Source organism: Toxotes jaculatrix, chromosome 16, assembly GCF_017976425.1.
Source record: "Toxotes jaculatrix isolate fToxJac2 chromosome 16, fToxJac2.pri, whole genome shotgun sequence".
In the NCBI taxonomy this organism is placed as follows: domain Eukaryota; kingdom Metazoa; phylum Chordata; class Actinopteri; family Toxotidae; genus Toxotes; species Toxotes jaculatrix.
The window spans coordinates 23343773-23360013 of NC_054409.1; the positions used below are offsets into that span (position 1 = coordinate 23343773).

The 16241-nt window shown below is 45.4% G+C and overlaps 1 protein-coding gene across 1 annotated transcript in view; it reads right to left on the reverse strand.

Annotated features, from left to right (window-relative positions):
- Positions 1–8170: 8170 nt before the first annotated feature.
- Positions 8171–16241, reverse strand: part of adamts6 (ADAM metallopeptidase with thrombospondin type 1 motif, 6) — a 44309-nt gene continuing 36238 nt past the window's right edge. The window contains exons 20-24 of the mRNA XM_041059080.1: positions 14868–14997; positions 13364–13568; positions 13105–13281; positions 9972–10128; positions 8171–8280 (exon numbers count right to left, since the gene is read on the reverse strand). Of these exons, the coding sequence (XP_040915014.1) occupies positions 8171–8280; positions 9972–10128; positions 13105–13281; positions 13364–13568; positions 14868–14997 (779 nt within the window). The remainder of the gene's footprint in view (positions 8281–9971; positions 10129–13104; positions 13282–13363; positions 13569–14867; positions 14998–16241) is intronic.

The following is a 16241-nucleotide window of genomic DNA, read 5'->3' on the forward strand; positions in this document are numbered from 1 at the left end:
TCTCGCTCTCCTGAAAGACGAATTGAAATCAGCTCTAACCATAGACAGTCTAAAACATGGACATAGCACCCGTGACGTCTCCCATCGGTTTCGGGGAGTCGGTTTTGTGACCAAACCATGGGTATTGGAGCTGCGCCATGTTGGGTTTTAGCGGGAGTGTATTTTCCATATTTCGCGAAGAGGCGGCTACTCTACGGGTCTGCCGGCCGATAACCCGGCCACTTAGCTCGGAGCAACCGAGCTAGCCTAAGGCTAATCAGCTAGGCTAACAAGCAAAGCGGTAGCTACACGCAGCTACATACACCACATGACAGTGCCCGAGTCCAGGTCAGAGAGCCCCCCGAGTTAATGATAACATAAAAACAATGATAATAATAATAAAATAAAATAAATAAAATGTTTAATATTTACCGGCTTTCACCGCTGCCTCCATCCACTATCCACTTACAGCTACAGCAGCACACAAACAACAGCAGCCGCTTACTGACGGAGCTGCTCTGTCCATGCAATGTCCGACTTTTTAAACAGAAAAATGAGACGAAATAAAACTGTAGCCTCGTATTCCCACAATAAACGGACTCTGAGAGCACGGAACACACCGCAACAGCGTTCCTAACATTAGCTGCTCCGGTCCTCTATCTGTATCAGCAGCGACCATAAACCGGCAATTAAGTAATAAGCTAGCGGCAAAACGTGCTAATACATGCTAATAAGTGCAAACATCCAGGTAAAATAGTGAGAAATTTACTTACCGAAAAAAACTGCAACACAGACTCCTTCGACGGTCGGTTAGTACAGTCTACACTACAACAAGCCATACTGTCACAAAAACTTATCCTAACATTGGCAAACAAACATGGACACTGCGGCCCCTGTCAACCGCTGGAGGCCTCTGGATGTAGCCGCCTAGCCCAGCCGATGCTTTAGCAAAGAGCTAACTGCCAGTGCCTGTCTATGGGGCTGTCACTCAACGTAACCACGCCCTAATTTGTGTAGGAATTTTATGCCTAAATAACACTAAAATGGCTGTGGTACCAAAAAATCCCAAATCAATAGAGACCAAAAACAAAAAATGTACCAGACTGTGAATATGTTTTTTTAGGCTGTAAAGTTGGCTATTTTAACATGGGGGTCAATGGAGAATTGCTCACTTCTGGAGCCAGCCCCCAGCGGCAGCCGAGGAAATGCAGCTTTTTGAACGCGGAAGTGATCCTCACTGCTAAAACCTACAACTACCCCCTTGGCTCTAACAGGCAAATCCTCCAGACCCTCATGGCTCTTTTTCAGGCCTTCTCATTTCTGCTGCACCTTGGCTGTGCTGCTGTGGTTGTATGCACTGTGCACACTGTAAACCTGACAAACCTCACAGTGCACTCTCTGACCTGCCCAAGTGTTTGGAAATCAACAGGTTCCTCCAAATGCAAATTTGGCTTTAGTGAATTGTGGACTCTTGTGAGTGCAAAGGGCATGTAGTCATCATTTTCACTGCTGTCCAGCCCTCGGTAGTATCTGAGGTATGTAACCCTAAGGCCACGTTTGTTTGTAAGTCAGCTTTGCTCCTGGATAGAAACATAACTCCAAATGAATTATAATATTTCTCCACATCTGCAACTGTTCCCTAACACATTAGCCAGAGCACCTTTATAGGCAGGTGACATGTGGTGGTTGTGTGGTGATTGTGCGTCTCTGGACCAGTTTGAAGGCTTTCCTCTGTGTTTCCATCTCATATTGTGACTTAATAATAATTTTGTGTAGATCTTGTGTTGATCTTGTGTAGCTGTGACTCTTTAGAGAACATCTGACTACATCTCCAGTCAATTAATAAAATTGCTCGCATTTTATCATTTGTCTTTACAGCCATTTGTCATTGTAATGAGAGAGCACAGATGTCACACTGAGGACGTCTGACACGCTATAAAACAGGATGACTTACTCCTCCATAAAACATTTTGTTACCTCAGAACATAATTACAGTTACAAGCTGATAACAGAATATATCTTAAAGAGGGTTAATATTACAGCAGACCATCAAGGCTGCTGTCAGACCCTCAGTGTCCCTCTGCTGGACGTCCTCTGGGTGTCCGTGCATTATACCAAGATTCACCTTTTCCTTGTCCAGAGTGAAGGACATGTGGGCCATGAAACAGTGACAGAAGCAGCATTACACTGTAACTGAGCAGAACCTTGCAGCTTTCTGTACTGCGACTACAGCCCCATTATCATTTGTCCTCATTAGCCTGCTGTCATTTATTAGTTGAAGCAGAAGAGGCTAAATCACGACATAATTCATTCTTGATGGATTTCGTAATGTTCCAGAGAGAGAGAGAGAGAGAGAGAGAGAGAGAGAGAAAGAGAGAGAGAGAGAGAGAGAGAGAGAGAGAGAGAGAGAGAGAGAGAGAGAGAGAGAGAGAGGATGTCCTTAACTATGCTGCACAGAGAATATACTGTTCACCATCTACCCAAATGATGACACACATACTCACACAATATTATTCATCCTCATCTACAACCAAGCAAAAGCTCTTGGCTTTACTCCATTGGCCTAAGTGATTGGCTATTGATTCTTTACACACTTAATCCACTTACCTGCTGTCTTTCCCGCTGACAGAGGACAGCATCGTCCCTTAAAGGTGACCCAGCTACCTGCTGAACCACAACACAACGTGGACCCTCAACAGTTAAGGCCCCAGTGTGCTTTCAGGCCTCCTCATTTCCGCTGCACCTTGGCTGTGCTGCAGTGGTTGCATGTACTGTGCACACTGTAAACCTGACGAACCTCACAGCGCACTCTCTGACCTGTCCACGTGTTTGTACAACAACAGGTTGTACAGGAATCAACAGGTTCCTCCAAATGCAAATTTGGCTTTAATGAATTGTGGACTCTTGTAAGTGCAAAGGGCGTGTAGTCATCATTTTCACTGCTGTCCAGTCCTCGGTAGTATCTGAGGTATGTAACCCTAAGGCTCCAGGTAAAGGAGATAAAAGGGAGTCATGGGTTCTCTGTCCATCATTGGATCCCCACAAACAAACAAACTTAGGCCACGTTTGTTTGTAAGTCAGCTTTGCTCCATATTCACATTCAAACAAATCAACAAGTCAATCGCCTTTTTTTTTGGCAGATTTACTCATATTAAAAAAAAAAAAACTCATTAGTGTGTGTGGTTCACAGCTGATGAGGGAAGAGCAGAGCTGTAGATGCTGGAAGAAAGCAGCTTTGAAAGAGGCCATGCTGCACAGCTGAAGCTTTTCTCATCACACCTCTGAAGGTGTGAAGGAAAAAGCACATCCTCCTGGCATATGTGATGGCGTGGCTCTTGCCCTCTCCTCTGCAGCCAGCACCCTTCAGAGCTTTGATCTCGTCCATGGCAGTTCGATCCGGGCCTCAGCTGTGGGAAAGAGCAGCGGGGCTTAACAGGACGGAGCCCAGTAGATAGCAGGTGCTGGAGCCGTGACCTTGCCGTCCCAGGCCAGCATTCCTGCCTGTCAGACCCCCCGGGTCCGTGCATGCACTGTCTCCAGCAACACCATCTGGAGCTGTTTGTCCTGCTGCGCTGTGTTCAAATGGAAGAGTGTCCAAAACGCTCCAAGCACTCATCGACAACACCACGCTACCACAGCAACTTTGATTAAGGCCGATAAACCCTTAGAGAGCTATGTTGTTCATCACTCTGCTAATCCTCACACCTCCCAGCTGGAGAAAACACACAAACAGCCGCTGTCTTTAAGTTTGGATCTATGGTATGTCCTCAGGATCACGGCCAAGAGTGATGCCACAGGTGTTCAAGCTCCGTGTGGAGGCCGATGATCGCCAAACTTAAATGTGTCTGAAAAGAAAAGAAAATATTTAATGATATTTTCTGAGGAATTTTTTCTGATTTTTTATTTGTCCACAGCCGAGTCATGCTCTGCTTTGTTTTGTCATGCAGCTTGTGAGGGATGTTCAATTGCTGATAAGCAACAGCGGTGGTGTCTCTCACTGTCGGTAGTTTCCATTTTGAAGAGCAGAATCCCGGAAAAGAGGAGAAATCTGTTCCACATCCTCTCCACACCTCTTATCATCAGCAGCCCAAGGAGCTCCGCGTCTCAGCGGCCTGATGTACTGGGAAATCACACATGGTACATGTCAGGGAGACTAATATTATGTCCTAAAGACAATAGAGGGAATCACCAGGACTAGCTCTGACCCAACCAACACAATTTAGCATTTAGTTCCCAAAGTACAGCAGTTCACTGACTACTCCGCAGAAGTATAGTCACTATGTCACTGAGCTCGATCTTACTTTCATTGCCTCATCGTCCGGAGGCCTCTTCACGTCTCCACGCAGTGTCCAGTATGTTTAATCTGCAGTGAGCTTCCACCGACGCACAGTGTGTGCGCACATTATCACGTGCAAATGTTTGATGTGAAGCTGCCACCTCAGGGCTGTCAGGCCGTCCGCGAGATACGGAATCCCTCGGCCTGAACTCCATCACCTTCCTTCTTTTTTCTTCTCTCCTTGTCGCCCTCAGCTCTGCAGGTTAGGACTAATGTAATCACAGACCCCTGCAGACGGGGCCAGCGCGGGAGACAGAAGCCGGGCCAGACGTACAGGTATTCTAAACTGGTTACATTAGACCAAACAGGCCATCTGTCTCCCTCTGTAATTGGACACTGTGGATTAGGAGGAGACGGCAGCGTTTCCCAGCTAAGTGGGCTAGTTACTGTTTATTTGGAATTAATTACCAAGGAGAGTGGAAACCTCCCGGCTCCCTAAGAGTGAATCCAGACACTTGAGGCCAGGATGAGAGGAAGGAGACTGCCATACCAGCGCTATGGCAACAAAGCTGGGACAGTTCGGAAAAGGTGTTTGACGCCGCTCACACAGAGCAGCTGATGTTTATTATGTTTGAGTCTCAGATGATGATGCAGCTGGCGTGTCGGAGTCAGGTAAATAAGAACAAAAGCTTTTACAGACTCCTCCGATTCGGTCACCCTAAACTGAGGCAGCGAATGAATGGATTTCTTCAGCGGCGGTAACGGTTATCCTGGTGTGATGCCATTAGCTGTTCTCATGCTGTGGGTGCTTTCCAAGAGTTGAGTGAAAGGACAAGAGTATATATCTCTTAAAGCCTGTGAGAACAGAGCATCTACCCTGGCACCAACACTTCTCATTTGATCCTCAGTGTGTGTTGAGCTTTTTCCTCTGACAGAAATCACAGTGTACACGACTAGAAATGTTGCACAGACATGTTTTGATGTGTTTTGACAAGCAGGGAAATGAATGAATCCACTAACAGAGTCTCTTTAAAAGCTGCTCTTTTTTTTTTATTGTATCTACTTTTAAAAAAAATGTTGGTGAAGGGCTGTATCACTGCATTTTTTTCACTATGCTAAATTTCAGTTTGCATGCAGTGAAATAAATGTACAAGTGAGACAACGCAATAAATTAGCATATAATTTACATTTGAAAAAAAAAAAATTAGTAACAGTGTACCAACATTAATACCGAATATAAAATATACGCAACTAATCACATGATGCTTTTCATTTCTTTTGCACTTTAGGTACAGGTAATAGCAACGTGACATTCAAACATCCAAGTTCACAGCAATGAGTACCAGTTTGATTGATTTCACTTCTCTTTTTCTGGAGGCTCCGTGTCCCACAGCCAGCAGATGAGTAAGTCCAAGCAATTTCAAAATGCTTCTCAGCATCCACTGTCCTTTCCCAACTGCCTCTTTCAAGGTTTGGTAACCACTAAAATCTGCTCGACACTGTCGTACTGAAGGTGGCTACAAAAAAGTAGCAGCAGCAAAATTAGAAATTAGTTGTTAACAGCTTCGATGAGATCCTCGCACACTCCTACATTGTCTTTCAGGTTTCTCAGACTCCCACTGCACCTCCATAACAAGCGTGTGATGGAGACGTTTCATAGGTGTTCCCTTTCACAGCCCCCGCACCAGCAGAAATGTGGCCTGGGTGAAGGGATCCGTTACAACTGGGTAAGCGTCCATTTTGTTGGTAGCACAAACAACAATACACGGTTAACAATGAAAATTCCCAGTGTGAGGTATAAACAGATACAAACAAAACAATGACATGACCAGCATTTACCAACAGAGATACTGACAGGATATTATTTCATATTGTTTGGATCCAGCCTCATGTTTAAGCACACTGGAGAGGGTTGAATGGAAGCACCCACTTGATAGCACCAGAAGCCTGGGAAGGCCGTAACCCTCGGAGCAGAGCAGGAGGAAAAGGAGAGGTAAACACAGTACTCCATGGGGAAAAAAAAAAACAATAAAACAGAAGAGGAGAGGGGGAAAGCACCATTGAGTTGGCTGTTTTTGTCTTTATGCTGATGATGAGAGGAAATGGAATGAGGATGAGGGGTAACTTTATGTTGGGGGGGCGGCGAGGGGGGGGGGGTCTGAAGCCTGGATACGTGGTCTTTTAGGAAACACGCTTGTTCACATTCTTACAGAGAGTTAAACGAGAAGATCGATATCTTTCTGACGTGTGTGCACTAAATGTAAAGCAGGAGATAGTTAGCGATATTAGCATAAAGGCTGGAAACAGCCTGGCAGCAACAGCCACGGAGTGCTCACACATTCGTGTTAACAAACCAGAGCTACGCTGTTTGTTCATATCTGGTTTGTGTTACAACACAATAAAATAAACTACTTTTAGGCAGTTTATCTAAGTTAGCACGAAGGCTAACCCCCTTATAATGCATCAGATTATCCTCCCTTTTTTTCAGAGCCAGGCTAACTGCCTAGCTTGTTTATGCTAAGCTAGGCTAACTGTCCTCCCGACTCGGGCTTCATACTTAGTACACAGAGATGAGAATGGTATCAGTCTTCTCATCTAAATTCCCGCAAAAAGACAAACAAGCTCATTTTTCCAAACTGTTCCTTTCAGACTGAAACCATGACCGTCTGCTGCAGAAGCACAGAAATACGACAGCTAATCGACACCTGATTAAACAACCATCCAGCCTGAAAAGAATAAGAAACAGCGACTGCATTTTGATTCCAATGAACAAGCTGCTTTATACAATATGCTCCTTCAAAATGAATCCTTCAATAGTGAACTGAAAGCTCCTCAACAGGATGTTTAGTAAAGGCCAGTTTGGTATCAGTGTTTCGTGTGGCCCAGGCACCGTCTGACAACGTCTTCACTCTACTGTGGACTGACACTGGGTGAACTTTCATTGGAGTATTAGGAACTAAGGCACCTGTCTGGAGGAAGAACGAATCATCTAAAACTTCTCCTACAACCACGCGGTATTTTCTGGTCTGGGATTAACATTATATATGATATACAAATCCTTACAGTATATAAGGGTTTAACGTATGTAACAGTATGTAATATTTTCATTCCAGCACAGAGACATTGAAATTCTATCACATTACATTCCCTTCCACGACAGTAGGCTACTATCTGACAAAAGCATGATCAGAGGACAATATCTCAGCTCTGTTTGGAATCATACAATAAATATACAGTACACCGATGGGGTTTCTCTGTCGTATTTGAGCGGTAAATTGTAAATAATAGTATTTACATGAAAAAAAAAGTGCACCGAAGCCAGAAGTCTTCCTGCCAATAGCACCATCACAGGCGTCCCAAAGACAGGAGTCCAACACTTTCAACTCCCACCCCCTCCCCCTCTTCTGGTGAGGAGTCGTCCCCTCTCCGTCTGTCCGTCCCCGGGGTACATCCTGTGTGAGCGATGTGTCCAGCACTTTGGATTCATAAAGACAAAAAACACGGAGGAAGACTAACAATGATATCAATAATTATTATTATAATAAAAATAACATCACCAACAAATAATCTTCCAAGTTCCACTTCACAGAAGTGAAAATTAAAAAAAAAAAAAAAGAGTTTGTGTCAGCGTTATGAGCTGAGCAGTGGTTTGGATGCCACCATGTTGGAGGGCTGGAGGGTCAGGTGTGATAAACAGGGAAATCCTTACTTCTCTCCACCTCTCTCGCCAGCACAGCTCTTCGTCTGTCTTCCACTGGTCCAGAGTTTTGTTTCCCAGTCCGCCCTGTTTTTCTTCTTCTCTCCCTTTCAGTGCTGCATCAGCCTCCCTCCATCTTCTTCTTGCCTTGTTCTCTCTCTCTCTCTCTCTCTCTCTCTCTCTCTCTCTCACTTCATCTCGCTCTTGTGCTCCAAGGGTCAGTGCCCCTGGCAGGTCTTGCAGCACATCTGTCTGAAGTACGCTCGGCTGCAGAACTTGAACTTCAGCACCAGCGGGCAGTAGGCCACTTTGTTTACATCTTTGCATTCTGAGGAGAAGAAGGAGAGAAAGAAGAGAGCGAGCTTAATTTTAATGTGTTTCTAATTAACTTCCTGAGTAACTTTTCAAAGTTTTTTTTTTCATGAGTAAGAGGTGAAGCGCTTCTAGCCCCAGTTTGTGCCTCTCATGTTACTGCATGTTCTTATTATGAATCCTGAGCTTGGAAAAATTTACAAGACAAACTTCTTGTGGAAACGCTGCCTTTATATCAGGGATTCAAACATCACACTCAGGAGGAATGTAATTGTTTTAAATACTTGTTGTGTTGTTGTGTAAGGCAGAACGTGATTGTTGTAAATTAATGATACATGTTCTTAGTTAACTATGTGACACCGATCTTACGTTTCTGGATTTCTAGAACCCAAAAACACTCTTCTAACCATCTGGATGGACAAATGTTCTTTTAACTCAATTCCTGATTGAAACTCCACAAAGGAGTGGACGTCCTCCTGCAGCACAATCCACTGTCACAACAACACTTTTAGTTTACAGGTTTGTAATGTCTCCTGACAGCCTGCAATCAGATACAAAAACATTTTATGATTATAACTAGCATCACTGCCAACAGCAGACAAGAGATTTTTTTTTTTGAGGAGATTGAATTCAGGGTTTTTAAGATGTCTTAAGACCAGCAGATACTCCGTACTATGTACTAATGTAATCTAATAATATTTTGCTTGTGTTTTACAAAAACCGTGATTTATTAGGAAATACAGTCGAAACAGGTTAAAATACTTTTTATTGTACAAAAAAAAGGGAACGTTTTTTTTTCACCAGATATTTATTCTTTGGAAACTCCGGATGCTCAGAGCTGTGGCTCAAATGTAAAGGTAACACATGAGAGGCACACACTGGGGCTAACCTGCTGCATCAGGGCTGGTGCATCTCCCTCAGGCCTTCACTGAATAAAACTCTGCAACTATACTTGGACGCAGAGACTGAGACAGATCCTGGCCTCGTTCACTAACTGGGCTGCCTGCCATCCCTACGATGCACACACACGCACGAACACACGCACAAACACACACACGAACACACACGCGCACACGCACACACACACACACACACACACACACACACACACACTGCTTGTTGGATGCTGGACAGGCAGTGCTCTAAATGCCTTATCACGGTCAGAGTGTCTTCCCTTATTAGGCTCTGGCCCCTGCCTCCACAGAGCCAAATGAAACGAGACATTGCCTCACTGCTGTCCGTAAAGGAACAATTAGCCTACAGCTAATCCCATTAGCCAGCCTGTAAACGCTGCTCACGTTTTCCATTCAGCCTAATCGAAAGGCCCTTCTCTGTGCATCTGAATAGCCATCCATCATGTGTAAGTGTATATGGAGGGCTGAGCTGTTTCGCTTTGACCAGGAGCCAACCTCACTGGAAAGATTAATGTAGCTGGCAGAGTGTAGAGGAGTGTGTCATCCAAGCGTGTTTAGGTCATAGTAGAACAGTGGAGATGAAGATAGAGATAGTTTATAACCTTTTCAGTCGGGGCTTTGCGTGAAAGCGATGCACATACAGTACAACAGGTTTTCACATAAACCTGCTGCCTGTATGTGATGGACCTGCAGGTTATAACAGAGACCTGCGTCTGTTTGGCGACCACGCGTTTTATTCTTGAGTGTGATGAAAAGTGCGAGCAGTGAGGTGCAGTGCGTTTCGTCATCTTACCGTCGCCGTTGGCGATGGGGGCGGCGTCACACTTGCTCTCGCACTGCTGCATGGTGGTGGGTCGGAGGGACTCTGCGCACTCGTTAGACGGCTGCCCGGTGTAGGACAGACACTGCACCGTCCTCATCTGCTGGCCCAGGCCGCACTGTGCCGAACACTGTAACAGGAAACATCAAAGTAAGACTCACTGCACGGGACGGGGCCAATGAAGAGGCGTCTTCAACTGAAATGTAACGAGGTAAATGAGGACCATCTTTCCTCTGTGAGTCCATGCTCCCATCCATTCTGAGTAATCCCTGCACATGCACCGCACGACTCGTTCCAATCAACCAATCATCAGGGCTCGAACGCAGCGAGCGAGCAGATCCCCTTCCTCCCCTTTGTCCAGTTCAAACGGCCGCCCATCGGTGGCTGGCTCAGAGTAACCGGGTCAGCTGATGCTCGGCACAAAATGACTCATTTTTATACACATGTAAGGAGACAAACAGAATATTGCCTCTTATTTCTCCCTCGGAATTCCTCTCTAATTATCCGCAGACTAAAAGCTGAGCTGTAACCAGCATTATGGTTTATTATGGCTGAAGGAGACAAGGCTGAATCATTTCAGACGAAGTAATAATAAGTCCAAATCTGTTAAGTGCTGCTAGCAGAGAGGCCATCACCAGAACGTGGCTAAAACCAGGAACACAAACAATCAGCCATAGTAACTTACACACCTGTGCGTCATTTGTTTAATGTGAATTCCTCATTAAGGTACACCGAACATCAGCAGATAAGGATGTCCCCTGGAAGTGTAAGTCACTCTGAATCTAAAGATATGTGCTAACAAGCTACCCTCTGCTGACTAAGACGCTCACAGACCGATGCATACAACTTACATTACATCCAACAGGCCGAGCTTTGACTGACCTGATGTCATCCCGCTCATGTTAAGGGTTAGGAGTCCATTTCACCGGCTGACGCTGGCCGGGCTGCAGTCGTTGGACTCATCTCGACCTTCAAAAGTGCTATGATATGTGAAAGAGTTCAAAAAGTCATGCGGGCCAAAAAAGTGACCTCAGCTCGGTGGTTTTGCTTTGAGTGAAGCGTTTGTGCTTTTGCTGTTGTTGCTCTTTCGCACAGAGAAGCCAAATCCCTGCATATCTTTAGAAAGCATCTTAAAACCCATTTGTTTTCTTTGGCTCTCGCTTGATTTCATACCATTTATTTTGTGTTGTACACTTAATTGTGCCTGTTTTTCTACTGTCCTCCCTTCATCTTTTGTTTCCCTCTTTCCCTGTTGCTGTTTTCTGGAGAGTTTTGTTGAAACCTCGTGTTTCTGAAATTATTTTGATCGTTATCACAAAAAGCAAAGTTTAGGTGAGTTTCTCTTCCTGTGTCTGTTTCATATCACAACTTTGGAGGATTAAATGTCTGTTGATGAGCGTAAATAAAGACGCCTTCTTCAGCACATTGTCCGCTTTAGCTCGCCTGGACTCGCCTCGACCACACAACTAAGGGAGAAAATGTTTGTTGACACGTGAAAATGTTGTTCTGTTGAACCCAAAGTGTGTACCTGCATTCCTCTGTCTGACTTCCATCAGTGTGCCAGTTGTAGTAAAACTTTAGATTGGTTCTATGAGAGGCCATTAAACTCTTTTGCAGAAGAATAAAAAAAAGAAACAAAGACCACAGAAACAGTTGCAGGAGGTGCCAGCACACCTTTGGCAAAACACAAGCCTCAAATAAAAAGGATATTTTCATAATTAATCTACGCTGGACTCGCTGAGACTTAACACACCTGTCAGCCATCACTGTGTGTGCGCGCCCATGTACGAGTGTGTGATGTGAACCCGGACTTCAACAAGGGGCCGCCTCCCGCTGACGAGAGAGCTACCAGGCTTTCTGTCACCTTCACTGATCCTCTCTGGCCGCCTCAGATCAGCGAGCCCGCATGTCATCCCTTCCCAATTAGAGAGTCTTTATTAGGCCCCGCTGCCAGCCATGACAGATGGTGTATGTCAGTGGTGTGACTTAAGTGGGATTTGAACCGGTGACCTTTTGGCCTGGGAGACCAGGCGCCCTGTAGCTGGCAACAAACTCCCCTTTCTGACGCTCCGAGGCCCGGCTGGTGAGGGACCACAGCAGCGCGGGCAAAGCTCATAATACAGCCAAAAAAAAAAAAAAAAAAAAAAAAAAAAGAAAGAAAGAGGTGGATCCTGAGGGAGAGATTTGCGCACACACACACACACACACACACACACCTCTGCAGTGCATCAGAAACTGCTGTGTCAGAGCAGACTCCAGCTGTTAACCCCGGCCCAGCGTGGCGAGGAGCCCGCTCTTTGCTGAACCTCGCTGAGCTTATCAGTCCGGTCTGCTTTGTTTATGACTCTTATTGGCACTGATTCGACTGTAAAAGTGTGTTACTGATGTTTGCGGACGCACATGTGGCCGTTACGAGGAGAGGCCGAAGGAAAGCTGCGACCTAGACTCTTGCACTCTGACCTCTGACCTGAACGACGCAGGGCTGATACCAGTGACATCACCTCTGCCAGAGCATGAGTGAGCCGCTCCGCCGTCTTCTAAACATCGGAGCGCAGTGTTTAAAATTCCACATTTACACTAAATTATGAACAAATCCTACAAAATAACAAGCCATACTTTTTTGTGGATACAACTTTCTGTGACGCACGTTCTTTCTGGCGTCCTCTCACTAACATGAGTCAGCTGTGTTGTAAAGTGTTCAACAGCTTTTGCTGAGCGCACTAAGTCATGTCGGGGTGAACCCAAGAATGCTACTCCTCGGCCTTCCTCTAAATCGTGTTCCTGGAAGTGATAGAGAGGCCTGGTCCGAGGCACAGATAAACTTCAAACAGCCAGGAGGATATTACTGCCACTGATCACACACTCCAGGCCTGCTGGAACACTTGGACCCGCACACACAAGCACAGCTTCTACGCACACACACACGTCACAGGCCTGCTTACAACCCCCCCCGGCATGTCACCCGGGTGTAAATTATATTAACCATTCACCAACACACGGAGTCTATCTGTGCATCTTTTGTCTTTTAAACATTCAAGCTATCCTTTTAAAGGATTAACCAGCGTACTGCTGTTTGGGCCGTGATGTCAGGGAGGTGCTGTCCTACCTGTCCCCATTCACCAGGGATCCAGCGAGGAGGAGGACAGCGTCCTAAACTGCAGCGGATTCGGACTGGAGGTTTGTTGTGGCTCGGGCAGTGGGCGGGCGGGAAGGTCTTTGTCAGGTCGCTGCTCTTGCACAAGGCGATGCGGTGCTTATAGCCGGGGCCACATTTAGGTGTGCACTACACAGGGAGGAGGATGAGTAAGGAGATGGTCTCTGCAGCTCAGTCAGATGAACAGAACACTTTCAGAGTACCGTCTTACCTCGGACCAGTCCAGGGTGACCCACTTTGGCGGGCAGGACTGGTTGTTGCAGGACTCTCGCTCGACAGGTCGGTGAGTCAGACAGTGGGTGTCCTCCAGCGTCTCCTCCTCAGCGGGGCCAATCTTCCTGATGCACAGGACTGTCCTCGTCCTTATCCCTCCATCACACGTCTTCCCACACTCCGACCAGTCACCGATAAACCACCTGGAGGAGAGAAACATGAGCTGAATCATCTTTACCTCTTTGATCAGACGGTTCCTGGTTTAAATCTAAATTTGATCAGAGTAATTTTTTATTTTGGGCAAAGTTGTTGCGCCGCCACTTGTGTTCGCACAACATTTAACATGAAAGAACTTCAGTTTCCCTGTCTACACACCTCAGAATTAATATCATAAAACTGCCCCGACAACAGCCCTCCAAACACATCCAGCCTGTGAGATATTACATCATCTGGAAGAATGTATACAGAATTAACAACGTGTTCAAACATCTGCGTTAGCTTTCATTACCCGAGCCCATAAAACTCTGGCTATTCTAAAACAATCGTGTTTACATGGTCTCCTTCGGTCGGCCTTTCCTGAGGCTGCAGAGGGGGGCGTCCGTCTTCCTAACAGACACAAGTGCCATGTGTGCACTGTAACTCTATACACACACACTCACCGCCACAGCCTTCAAGTATTAATCAAAACAAATGAGATACCACAAGTCTGCGTCCACTGAATACAGATGTGAAAATAAATAACCCGGGACTGCAGTCTGAATGTATGAAAACAAATCACCACTTATACAGTAGATTTACGATAGTATCAGTTTTTTTGGCCGAGACCCAGATGAAAGACACCAACACTCATACACAAATAATTTACTGATAGTCTGAAACTAATTAACCTGATGCATTTAATCCCTCTTTTTCCAGACACAACTGAAGCGAGTCTGGCCACGGCTCCAGCTACAGCGCAGGGGTTTACAGACATTTGGCCACCAAATACAAGTTCGTATTCCACCTGTATACGTGTATATTACCCCTGGAGGATCGGCAAAGAAGCCAAAACAATCAAAAACAGGTGGTCATTTTCAGGGCTCTTATTTTTGGCATGAGGCAAACACTGAAAATAGTTAACATATGCAGTTATAAATCACTGCTCTTTTATTTTATTATTTTCTTCCAAACACATTTTACAACCAGGGCTCATTGAAGGCGAATTAATATCAAGAGTCAGTCTCTTTTTTTATGGAGGGATTTTCTTTTGAAAGCATTAACTTAAAGCTGCTATACTCCATGTTTTTATATGAACAACGGATCAAATGTCTGTGTGTAATGTGAAAGGTGTTGCTGCTAGTGACAAACCCACGGAGAATTATCACCTGACGCATTTCTCCTCGGCTCTGCAGGCCGTTTTAGCGTCTCTTAGCTCATTGTTTTGCTTTTTTTCCTAACTGTGACTGATCAACCAACTGATAATCAGCTGATACTGACAATAATCAGAGTTGAGTGATACGCACTCAGGGGGACACGGCTCAGTGTTGCAGTCCCTCTGGTTCTCCGGAGGTTTGCTGTCTGGGTCGCAGTAGCTGTTCTGCACCACCGAGTTGTCGTCCAGCCTCTTACACACCACTTCCTGCTTCTGGGAACCTGCAGGGGGGAAAAGACGGATCAATAAGGCAGCACCAGAGCTCAGCTGATCTCGCACATTAAACCCCCCCCCCCCCCCCTCCCTCAGAAACATGGAGGCCCGGCCGTCGTGTTGCGCGCTGTGTTTGAGCGGAGATGGTATCACTTTCAGTCTGTCGTAAATCCAGACATGTAAATTCCTGATTCTTTGCAGGATATCTTGGCAAATCACTTTTACAGAGCAGAGAGCTCTTTACTTTGGCTTCTAATGGAGAGAGTGAGGGCTACCGTATCGGTGTCACACCTCCCACTGTGTGTGTGTGTGTGAGTGTGTGTTTTATATGTGTGTGTGTGTGTGTGGATGCCATACCAGCTCAGAAAGGGCCTGTTTGGACCCTCATGGGACATATCCCTGTCTGGCAGCTGTAATGAGATATGGATGCGTGTGTGTTTGCGTGTGTGTGTGTGTGTGTGTGTGTGTGTGTGTGTGTGTGTGTGTGTGTGTGAAGTATAAAAAAAATCTACCCATCAGTGCTTGAAGTGAAATACAGTTTGGAGGAACAGTGCGAGGTACGGGGTAAAAGAGTTGTCAGAAGGTGTTTTTCATAAATTTTATTACTGTAGTGATATATTAAACAACACCTCGTGATTAGCTGAGCTAGCTGTATCGAATGAGTGAATGATTAAATAACATTTTACTGATTTAAAGCTCCGTGCGGTCACAGACACACACACTAGACACAAATTAGATCATTTGGATCAACAATGCAAAGGCATGTTTATGACACTGGAAGGCCATGTGTGCTTCCCCATCTAAGGAATAGCTTCAGACTTCTGCTCCGGACTTGGAAATCCTTCCTCAGAAAAACCCACATGCTTATTCAGTCATGCTTTTACAAAATATTACAAACCCGTCCAGGCCACGCTTGACAACTGGGAAGAAACACTATTTATTGTTACATGAAACCCATTGCTTTTGGGCTAAAAGGTTTGGTTTAGTCATTCTTGAGGCCATGGTCAACATTTCACTGCGGTTTCAGATTTTGAATGTTTGACTTTGTAGGACAAGCGCTTTGGAAGAGTGGCCGTATCTGTGTGCAGCGCTGGTAAACCAGAAGCTATGCAGAGCAGCTCATTCACAGAAATTACACCATATTCATTACTCTGGTTAAAATATGGAAAATATACATATTGAATTTATTAGAGGGCTGAATCTCCAGGCTAAAAAGTAATGATTTTGGAAACCCATCTCAAATTATGATACT